The 11,590-nt window shown below is 34.0% G+C and overlaps 2 protein-coding genes across 2 annotated transcripts; one reads left to right on the plus strand and one right to left on the minus strand.

The window, feature by feature from the left end:
- Nucleotides 1-2,602: 2,602 nt before the first annotated feature.
- On the minus strand, nt 2,603-6,168 carry LOC110696503. The gene is made up of 2 exons (XM_021873804.1): nt 5,733-6,168; nt 2,603-3,147 (listed from the first exon to the last, which is right to left on the minus strand). Exons 1-2 carry the CDS (start codon nt 6,068-6,070, stop codon nt 2,994-2,996), a joined length of 492 nt encoding a protein of 163 aa, XP_021729496.1. The 5' UTR covers nt 6,071-6,168; the 3' UTR covers nt 2,603-2,993.
- Nucleotides 6,169-7,378: 1,210 nt separating this feature from the next.
- LOC110696504 (DNA polymerase alpha catalytic subunit-like) lies at nt 7,379-9,210 on the plus strand. Its single transcript, XM_021873805.1, has 4 exons — nt 7,379-8,181; nt 8,281-8,653; nt 8,740-8,814; nt 9,172-9,210. Exons 2-4 carry the CDS (start codon nt 8,300-8,302, stop codon nt 9,208-9,210), a joined length of 468 nt encoding a protein of 155 aa, XP_021729497.1. The 5' UTR covers nt 7,379-8,181; nt 8,281-8,299.
- Nucleotides 9,211-11,590: the final 2,380 nt, after the last annotated feature.

An 11,590-nucleotide genomic window follows, 5' to 3' on the forward strand; every position in this document is an offset into this window, starting at 1 on the left:
GCACAAAATATCGTGTATAATGGAAGTTGCATGCGTCTAATGCCTTTCCACGGAGAGTGGACGAGAAGTTGAGCAAATTGATGAACAAAGATAAAGAATTTGTACGTGGATGATCATTAATCAGTATGATCAACGTTAAAAGATTTAGTGTAAAGTTTGTCTACATCAGAAAAGAGGTTTAACCATACACTTTTGTGCAGTTGATGATTGCATCATAGCAAGTACATCTAGTTAGAGTATACTAGTTCTCCTCTTCTCTCATCCTCCATTCCTCTCTTTTAGGGTTTACTAATTTTTAGCCGTTTAATTAGGCCGGAAATAGTCTAATTTTTTCGGATATTAGACTATTTTCGACCCTTTTCCCTTAATTTTCTTTAGGTTTGCATTTTAGGTTTCAATAGATCTACACGAGTGGTGTAGATGTTCGTTCGTCTCCCTATGGTGGAGTCGTTAGTTTTTGTTAGTTTAGTTGTTTGTTTTTATTTAGGGATCTTTTGTGTGTTAGGGTTTATCAAAAGGGTAATCATCTTTTGCCCTATTATCAGTTCGTTGGTAAAGATTTGTTCGTGATTGTGACGGCTGTCGAATTTTCAGATACGTTCAAGTGAATTAGATGAAAATCATCTTCACGGCTACAACAAATCGTTAAACCGTCTCTCCAAAAAGGCTGTATATTCCAGCGATGTGCGAGAGATGTACCATAGTGCAAGATCAATTCAACGATCGTAACTTCGATAAAGAAAACCCTTATTTGATTCAATTTTATATATTTGTTAATTTAGATTTCATTTGTAGATGTTGTATGACTTTTTATTAATGAATTGATTTGTTTCAAAACAAAAAAAAAAAAGTTAGAGTATACTAGGTTAGTTATACAATGATTTTAAATGAACACATTTAGGCCACGTTCTCTTTATCTTAAAACAGTAATATTCATTTAAAGTAAAAATAAGTTTATCACTTATAAAAATAATTTTAATTCTGTAAAATTAAATTTTAATCAACTAAAAATTTAATAACTTTAAAGAGCAAATGTAATTAAAATAAGTAAATTAAATTTTAATCAGGGTTTAAAATAATTTCAGTTCTTCAAAATTAGGTGAAGAGAAAAACGTCTTATAAGAGTGGATACATATCCCCTAAAAATAATGAAAAAAGCACACTGTCGGTTAAAATAATTGTTTCATTATAACAGATATATATTGTATAATTTTAATATTAGTATTATTGAGCCAAGTTTTAATTGTTACACTTGCATTGTCTTTATTGGATTTTTTATTTTTTGATGTGTTGCACTTTTATTTATGATATAATACCTACTGCGCTTAATATTCCACTTTAAAAGGTGGGGTGGATAAAATTCGAACCCGTGACCTCTGTGTCACACTAGCTTTAGATACCATGTTAGAGAATCAATTCAACCAAAAGTTTAAGCTGATGGTTGTGTCATAGGAATATGATTTATACTCTATCAATACTCCGTACATTTTAATTCTTGTATACTTCTTATTATATGTCTCCGCCCCTCTCATTGTCCATATTATTCCTACTTCTAATAATTTCTCACCTCTCACACCTTGTTATTTTTCTTACAATTTTTTTATCACCCAATGATCATACCCCACTTGTATCCTATTACTAGGGATTCCAACGTACGCGATTCGTGCGGTATGGTTAGCCCTTTGAGAAGAATTAATATCGATAACCTTTATGCCATATGTCTACTTGCATGATATTTTAATATTACTATTTGCATACAACTGATAAATGAGTTGGATGTTGTGTAGGTTTGCAGTGTTTGAAACTTTAATAGAGCTAGAGTGAGAGAATGGTAAACATATAGAGTTCTAAAAATATAAATGTCTAATAAATTTTAAGAAGTTATTCAGACAAATTGAATAAATTAAACAAGACATCACACAATTATATAATTCTTGTAATACATAGATATTAAAATTAATTTAGAATTTGTTTAATACTTTGTATTAAATAGGGACCAAATTCCAAATCAGAAAAACAAAAAAGAAATGAAGAGAGTACGTAAAAGATGGCTTTAAATATTAAAATAAACACAACTTTTTATTTACAAATAATTAATCAATTTAGGGGATTTAAGAGACAATTTTAAGGCTTTTGAAATCAAATAAGAGCAAATATGTAAAAGAACATTTTTAGGGATTTAAATTTCCATGCACTATTTATAGGAGTTATGTTAAACTTTTTACAAGGTAGTGTTAACAAAGTCAAATAGACATCTTAAGGAGAGAGAGGGTTTCTTAGCTTACCATCCATATTAGGTTTCCTTACAAAATATAAACACTTTTCAAGGCAAAACCACTAATTGATCAATTGACATTTTATTGTTAAGTGGTTAGTCTGGTTACTTGAAAAATCTCAATGAATTAGTAGTTTTAATTTATTCTTCATTATATTACCAATTCAATGGTTTTACCTTACATGAAACCACTATAGTTCATTTTTTTATTTACCTATCACGAAACCTTCAATTCAATCAAATTTCTGCCTTTTGAACTTTGCAACTATTAGTGAATTGATCGAAGTGAATTGGGAAGATGGGACTTATGGTTAAAATAAGCAAGAATTGCTATTTCAATGCTCAAATTACATAGCATAAGTTGCAAATGATATACACATAGAATTCCAAACCTACCATTATATTCAAAACCTTTCATCATACATAGTAACAACCGGTAAATCTTTACAAGCGTGCATTACAAATATGAGATGATTAGCCAACAGCTGGTAAATCTTTACAAGCGTGCATAACAAATATAAGATGATTAGCCACGACCACAATTCAGATACCGTAGTCGAAATTCCAATTTTGGCCCCACCTCCCATAATAATAATATCAAGCATAAAGCTTCCATTTTTTTTTTTTTTATATATTTATATTCTTGTAAGTGGGAGAGGGAAAAAAAAGGAAGGAAAAAAAAAAAATACAAAACTCGTCGTTTTGTGGTAAATATCCCTTACAACGCAGCGATTTTCTCGGGTTTGGAAGAAGAGACAGGTGTAGGGTGAGATGAAGAAGAATTGGATTCTTTAGGAGTGCATTTCTCTTTCCTCTCATCTTGTGTCATTTGCTGTTGCCGGCACTCTAAACTGCAAAATGCACTATCTCCTCTGCATAATTATTTTTTTAAAAAATAAATTAAAAAAAGTCAAAATTATTATACTCTAAAAAATAAAGAGACAGAAAAAATAAATTAAAGAAAATCCAATTACTTAAGATTTGATTCTTTTTAAGATTCACTCAAAGGTGGCAATTAGTGAAAACTAAGTTATGCCAATTTGCTCACCTAAATTAACTCTTACTTCAATTGCATGAATATAATAATAATAATTATGTTACATTTGCAATTATAATATAATATACAATTCTCCCCTTATAAGGTATTACTCTTTTATAATCGGACTCCTATTTAAATTTATATGGTGTAGTCCCTGACACTTAAATTCTTTGCTCACCCCTAGTTACATGTATCAAAATAAAAGATCACTAAAAATTTATTTTTTATTTATTTATTTTTATTTGTTGGGATTGAAATCTGAGTTTATTTCTTACAGGAATCTTGTTAGTTATAGTTGATGCAAAATTCAATTTTAGCATATGAAAACATTCGTACTCAAGACTGATTGTAAGGATTTTATTTTATTTTTATTTTTATTTTTATTTTTATTTTTTTTTGGGAAAGGTTGTAAGGATATTATTAAAGGTAAATTCATAATTTTGAATTAAAATAATGATCTTATAATGACCTACGGAGTACAATTTAAGAACGGACAAGATAGTGATATAACCTATTATATATACAAATACTTATTCAAGAAAACAAAAATAAAGACAAAAAAGTTTTTGATTGGGATTGAGACAGTTATGGATTGTATAGAAAGGAGGGGCCTTGTACGCAAGGGGAAAGGAACAATTTTCTTTTTCCAAACAAAAAATAAAATATAGATTTCATAATTTATATATATTTATTTATAGAGAAAGCATTTCTAATGAAAGATCTATATTTCTCAAAATTCTTGTTCTTATGCAAAAGCCATATATATTGGTAAGAGTTAATCATCCACTACTTATTTACTATGTACTCAATTTAAATCAACAAAACCTCATTTAATCTTCTTTTTTATCCACTAATATTGATACAACTATTCCCAAATTGCAATACCTTACAATTCTCTCCTAACATCCCATTTTCAAAGGAAATAAGGCTTTTTTTTTAACTGAGACATTTTGAAATGTTCCATTTGTCCCCAAATTATTGTTTTATTAGGTTGGGACACACATTTAGAGGTAAATGGTACAATGGTGTTAAATATTTTTTTGTAGATAATGTAAAATTAATAAGTAAATTAAAAATAGAATGATTGAGTTTTAGTGGAACACCCTATGCCACATAAATTTAGGTAAATAGAGAATGAAAGTGAGGTAACTAGTGATAGGACCCCGTCAATTAAGTTGAATGAGTTGATTAGGTAATGAGCAAATAATTCTCATTAAAAAATTAACCAATTGAAAATAGTATACAGGACAATTATTTGATAACAAAGAGAGTATGCTCTATTATGAGAAAATAAATAATTAAATAAAAAGTCACAATCAATTGCATAAGTAATTTAACAAAAAAAAATGAAAATAATTAGGCATCATGCTAAGTAGAATAATAATGATATAACATGATTATTCCAAGTTCTAGTGTTGAAAGAAATTATGATGATTCTTTCCTAATCAAACTCGTAACCCAGTTGTACCACCATGGCCCATAGTGTCCAAAATTATTGCTACGCAGAAAACGACTATAATTTTGACACATCATCATATAAAAACAACGCCTACTCAATAAAAATCATTCTAATAATTGCTTTTTAGACCCGCCACAAATATACATAGTACTCCCCAAATTAATTTACGGTTTCGTTTCGTTATATACAGTTTTTAGTCTTCGTTATATACGGTTTTAAAGACTAATTATAAGCATTAAATTTACAATCGTACATCATTAATATTATAATCAATAATACATTGAACAATCTTCATAATTATAATATTTTTTTTTTACATTATATATATATATATATATATATATTTTTTTATATATATATATATATATATATATATATATAGTTACTCATTAGAAATTCTTTATATTTTCATAAATAAAATTGATTTTTTTTTTCTTTTTTTTTTCATACAGAAAGTGTAGAATACAACTCGACCACATGAAAATCGTAGCGAATAAATTTTGATCTGGCGTACTAAATCCAAATTCAAAAGTATAATATAAATATTCTTTTTTTTTTTAATAATAATGGCTAACAAATTTAATTGATTAATTTTTTTTTTCATATTTATTACAAGGAATCTATAGCGGACCAATAGAAAACATTGCATAGTTTGGCCAAAAACCAATGGAATAATAATATGAGAAGAATAAAAAATAAAAAATAAAAAAAATTATGAGAAGAATCCACTGTCCTTTACCCTTTTAGACTTCTTTTTATTACAAGTAAATTCCTCAATTATCTAAATCACAACCATGTATATTGCTTAAATAAATTAAAAGCCAGGGGCCGTAAACTGACCACTCATAATATAAAATCAAATCTCGTCTACATCAGTACCATTTTATCGACACTAAAACATCAATCATCAATGAAATGAAATATAGTAGTAAAAAGAACTTATAGATTCCACAACATACCTATACATGTAGATATTACGGCCGGGAGCGAGGCGTCGGCTACAAAGGCAGCAAGTTCTGAGGAAGGTATTGTTAGTAGGAGAGCTGGAAGATTGAAGAGCAAAATCAGCAGAGTTACGCCTATGGATCCCTCTAGGAGAAACAAAACCCATAACTTTATGAAGGTGTTGAGTGTTATAAGCATGATCTAGTGCAACAACCCCGTCACGGGGTTGATCGGATGACGAGGATGGTGGAGGAGGATGAGGATGGATGATGGAGAGATCGTCGTAAGAGAACTCCGTCATACTGGTGGTTCTCTTCATAGGGTGACGACGAGCTCTCTTACCCAACAACATCGTGTTAGTCGTTGTCGTCGATCTCTAGAGGGAGGGAGGGAGGGAGGGAGGGGTGGGAGTGAGGGAGGATAAAAGGAGTATGGAGTGGGAAAATAATAATAAGAGCAAGAAATGAGGAGGGAATCTTGGCCGTTGGTTGAGGTTTTAGGAATGGGAAGTATGGTGGAGAGTGAGAATCAAGTGTGTGAGTGGGTTGCTTCCTTTTTTATTTTTATTATTATTATTATTACTAATTTAGTAATTTATTATTAATATTTCTTCCTTTATTTTTTTAATAAAGCCATATTTTCATTAGTACGCCTTTTTTAAAGAACTAGTAATTAGAAGAGGTAAACGAATTCGTAATTTCTTACCAATAAAAGAGGCATTGTGTTATCAATGCTTAAGCTATTATGTTGTTAATTTGTACGTTCATCACAAATTTTCATACGTGGTTGGTTACACGGTGTGACCGGAGTTACTCGGTTAGGGTTGTGTGATGGGTTTATTCGGTCAGAAATTATGTTGTCGGTATTACTTAGTCGGTTAAAAATTACCTATAAGGTTTTGGTGTGTATTTCAGCTTGCCGCACGATATGAGTGACACACCAAACAAGAGTGCTGTGTGTCGCAGAGATATGTTATCTTTACAAAGGAAGGAAATACAAGTACTCCATATAATAATTGTATAATGTAAATAAATAAATAAAAGAGTTTGTCTTACTCCGTATTAATGTGATATGGAGAAGGGAGGAGAGGTGGGGACAATATAATGCAGCCAAAGAATAGCTGTAGGAGAGGTTAGTTTAATATTCTAGTGTAGTCAGTAGTGTACTATAACTTTATGAGAAGCGCAGTAATTTGAGATGCTATCTGATCATGTATGTGTGTATTTTTGTACCCTTTTATCCCCTGAGAATCTTACAACTATTTCTTCTAAATCCACTGTTTATGTGGTACTTATTTTTCATTTAGTCCAATGCAATCTTTACCAAGTAATCACTCGAGTACATATTAGCGCATAGGCGCTATGGATGAAGGAAGCAAATAGGAGGGTAGCAGTGTCATTTACCAAGCTTAAGAAATGCAAAAGTGGAGGCTGACTCACCAAATACCCGTTATAATTTAAAATGTAACGGGGTTGGTTTTTTTGAATATGAAAAGGATATTTTTCATTAAGTAGCAGGAAAGCATTCTCTCTCCTCGTTTTCTCTTGTTCGCTCCTCCAGCTCCTCCCTGTAGTTATTGTACTCTGTTACAAAGAAGAGACTACAACGGTGGTTGCTGCCGGAGCTAGAAAAGAATTTTGGTGCGTGGTAATCATGAGCAGTTGCGTGAATTGTGTACCGGCAGTCGTTGGTTCCTTTGATTGAAGGTATGGTCTCGAAACCGAGTGTAACAACTTTGCTATGGACGCATTTGTTGGTTATTAAGAAATTTAAAAAGCAGTTGTAACTTGTTTGTTGTTATGAAGTTTTAGTTTTTGGAATTTAGGGTTTTTTCAGTGAATTTAAAGATTTAGGGTTACCTGTGTTGTTGATTTGTTTAGTTGGGGAAAATGTTAGTGGGCGTGGTTCTAAAACCCTTAATTGGAATGAATTTGTTGTTATGATGTTTTAGTTTATGTGATTTACGGTTATCCACTGAAAATAGCGAAGTAGGGTTTCCTTTGTTGTTCATTGTTATAATTGGGATTAATTTGAGGATGTGAAACCCGTAATTGGAATGAATTTGTTGATATGATGATTTAGATTATGTAATGCTTTGTTAGCCACTGAAATTTGCGACCTTTTGTTGCTTAATTGTAATGAACAAGCAAAATTGTTTTGGGTGCATGTGGTGGTAGGAATGTTGAATTAAAGTATTTAATTTAATTTGAATCCATGTAAATGAGTGATTAATTGTGAGTTTTTGTGGTGGTAGACGTATTGAATTATGAATAAGTGATATTGTTACATTAATAAATTATGACTGTTGTGGTATGTATATGAGAATATAGTGGAGAAATTATATGTGAAGAGTTAAGGGTTTGTTGAAATGGTTTTATGTAGTTGGGAAATCCCATTTATCGAGCGTTCATTTGAACTTGGCAGGAGGAAATAATGCCGAGGAAGAGCAAGGGATGAGGATTGGTGAGTTATTGTTTGTTGGAATTAAAAGATTGTGTGTTTGCTTAGTGATGGTTGTGTGTTGTAGTTGATTGTTGGTGGCAAATATTTGTGTTTGTGTAGGCGCGGTCGAAAGCCGTGAATGAGGAGGCGCCTAAAAACAGAAGTAGCTAGTAAAGGGAAGAAGAAACTGAAATCTGATCCAGTTTTTGAGGTAGAGTATTTAAAGGAGTCCGATGAAGCTGGTTTTGATGATGGTGGTTATGATGAATCTAGTGGTGATGAATCTGGTTCTGATGATGCTGATTCCACAGCTGGTGATTATGAGGTAGATGAGGATGCGAAGGACGACGGTGTAGGTAGTGAGGAAGAATCAGAACAGGACAAAGTGAGCTACCAGGAACTCCTGATCAAGTTATTGCGGGAAAAGGTTGAGAAAGGGAAGCACAAGCGAGGTCATATTGAGAAAAGGACAGGAAAAAGGGACAAGCTAAAGGTATGTCATGTTAGATGGAAATGATAAAAGCTAATTTGTTGTGTAATACTTGGATGGAGAAATGAAATGTGTAATGTCATGTGTAGGTCGAGAAGACAAAGGGAGAGGTGGCGAAGGAGAAAGGGGTTGTCGTTAAAACCCAATCAAGAAGTACGCAGAAGGTACTCTCTGAACATTATTTGATATCCATGACATGGAAATGTTTGTTGGGATTTATGTGATTGGGCCTTTGTTTAGGTAGTTGGGAAAATGAACTGAATTACTAAAGATTAATTGTAAATTGTACTTGAGTTGTAAGTTAAGTATGAATATTGTGAGTCCTTAGTACGTTGGACGTGCAAGATTAATATCCCTTATAGAATATTTGACAAGCGCACTTTAGGGCGCGCTTTAGAGCATATTTTAGGATGATTTTGGATGTATTTGGGGCCGCTTTGGCCAATTATTACCTTGTTATGCTTACGTTCCCCATATTACGTGCTTCACGGGTTTTCGGTTTGTTTTTGATGTGTTTTCAGGTAATATCAACCGAGTTTAATCGGATCCCGAGCCCTTGATGCGTAACCGAGCTAGCCTTGACCGGAGTCCGAGGAGTTAAGGAAGTTCAAGTGCCGTGCATTGATTACATAGCACAGGCAGCACGGCCGTGTTACCATAGGCACACCCGTGCTGGCCTATAAGCAAGCAACCCCAGGCAAGGCAGCACGGCCGTGCAAGCCAATCGCACGGCCGTGTCAGTTTCCACGCACCCGCACGACCGTGCAGGCCATTAGTACGGCCGTGCCAGATGTTGCCCGTGCCCGTGTCAGCTTCAGTATGAGCCCCGTGCTAGAGCATATTCAGCACGACCGTGTCATTTTTAGCACGGCCGTGCCAGGAAGCTGCACGGCCGTGCCATATATAGCACGGCCGTGCCAATTTGAAGAAGAAACCCGGTTTACTTACTAACAAGCTAGCACGGCCGTGCCAAATACAGCACGGCCGTGCTGATCCAGGGTTAACTGCGCGCTTGACTTCTCCGAATTAGAAGACGTATATAAGGCCCGACTTTAAGAGGATTAAAAGACAGTTTTGGAGAGATAGTTTTGAGAGCCTTTGTAGAGAGTTATTGGAGAACGTTCTTAGTATTAGAGATTCATTAGTTTTCTTAGAGATATTTCTAGAGATTTTAGTTTTCTTGGATTGATTTGAAGCAAGATTTGCGAAAATTCTTTGTATTATTCATTGACGACGGATATCAAAGTTCTGAACTTTTCCATTGATTCGCATCAATACAATTGGTATTATTCATTCTTGTTTATTAATCAAGCTTTATTATTCCTTAATCAGAATTCATGTTTATATCTATTATGCTTTTGGAATTCATTATTGCTTTGATTATGAATATGTGTGAGTAGTCTCCTAGCTAGGGTTTCGGGATGAAACCCGGCCTAGGTAATCTATGTAATTGAGGATTGATTTTGATAAACGGATTGAGATTAAATTGATTATATGCGATTGCATGTTAATTTATTATAATAGGAGTAGCTAACCTAGAATCTTGAATTTGATTGCATGATATCCTTGATTTGAACAAGAGATTGTGAATTGAGTATTTCATTATTGAATGTGGATTGATTATGTATCGAGTAATGTTAAGTGCATGAGAAATCCAAGCTTAGTATTTCCCGTTGTCTTCCTATCACATGATATTGATCAGACATATAGTCTTTGCATATCTCGTTTGTCTCTGTGATTCCTTGTTGCGTAGTTACCGATGGTTTGGTGAATTCTCGTTCTCCCTAGTGTCTTAGTTTATTAATTTATTCCATCTTATTAGTAGTATTTTAGAACACCATTTTGCATTGATTTTGAACTAGCTTAGGTTTAAGATTGATTTGCAATTACTCTCGTTCCTCGTGGACCGAACCTTTATTTGCCATTGTACTTGGTTATAGGGTGTTCGTATAAGTATTGTTTGATTGAGAGTTATATTGTAGCGACCGATTTAACCCTCGTCAAAATGGCGCCGTTGCTGGGGAACGGTGTTTGTTAATTGCTTTTTGATTTCTTGAGTCTAGTTCATTGTAAAAATCACAAAAAGATTTTTCCCTTTTGGCTACACTTGTAGCCTTGCTATTTAATTGGTTTGGTTAGTGTGTATGCGCAGGTCTAAACAGAGAGAATTAATACCCTTCGATCCAGAAATCGAAAGAACTTTGAAGAGCAATCGTAAATCTCGATTGACGTCATCAAACTCTCAAGGAAAGGAACACAACACACAACAGGTTCCAATGGCAGACATACCGCGCCAACCCAATCGGCCAGCACCACGACCCCTTAAGGAGTTGGGAACTCCTGGGGCGTACAGAGCTTCAAGTGGGATTGCTCCACCCACTACTGAGGCTAATGATTTCGAGATCCGGCCGGCTATGATCACCCTCATCGAGAGAAGGCAGTTTAGTGGTGCCAAGCATGAGAGCCCTTTGGCTCATTTGAACGAATTTGAGAAGTACTGCAATACCATCAAGGTTAATGGGGTGAATCAAGAGTTCGTGAGATTGAAGCTTTTCCCCTTTTCACTTATTGGGAGAGCTCTCGAATGGTTAGAGAAGGAGGTGAAGTCGAACTCTCTACACACTTGGGATGATGTCACGACAGCATTCTTGGGAAGATTTTATTCCCAAAAGAAGACGGCCGATGCTAGAGCTTTGATCCAGGGATTTCGGCAAAGGAGTGGGGAGTCAATCTACGAAGCCTGGGAAAGGTACAAGGAGTATCAAAGAGAGTGCCCACACCACGGAATCCCAACATATCAAGTTTTACAGATTTTCTATGGAGGATTGAGTCCTCAAGGGAAGACCAGTTTGGATGCGGGAGCAGGTGGCCCCATTATGAACAAAACCGAAGAAGAAGTCATTGATATCATAGAAGATGTGGTACGACACCACATGGATT

Source organism: Chenopodium quinoa, unplaced genomic scaffold (assembly GCF_001683475.1).
Source record: "Chenopodium quinoa cultivar QQ74 unplaced genomic scaffold, ASM168347v1, whole genome shotgun sequence".
Taxonomy (NCBI): domain Eukaryota; kingdom Viridiplantae; phylum Streptophyta; class Magnoliopsida; order Caryophyllales; family Amaranthaceae; genus Chenopodium; species Chenopodium quinoa.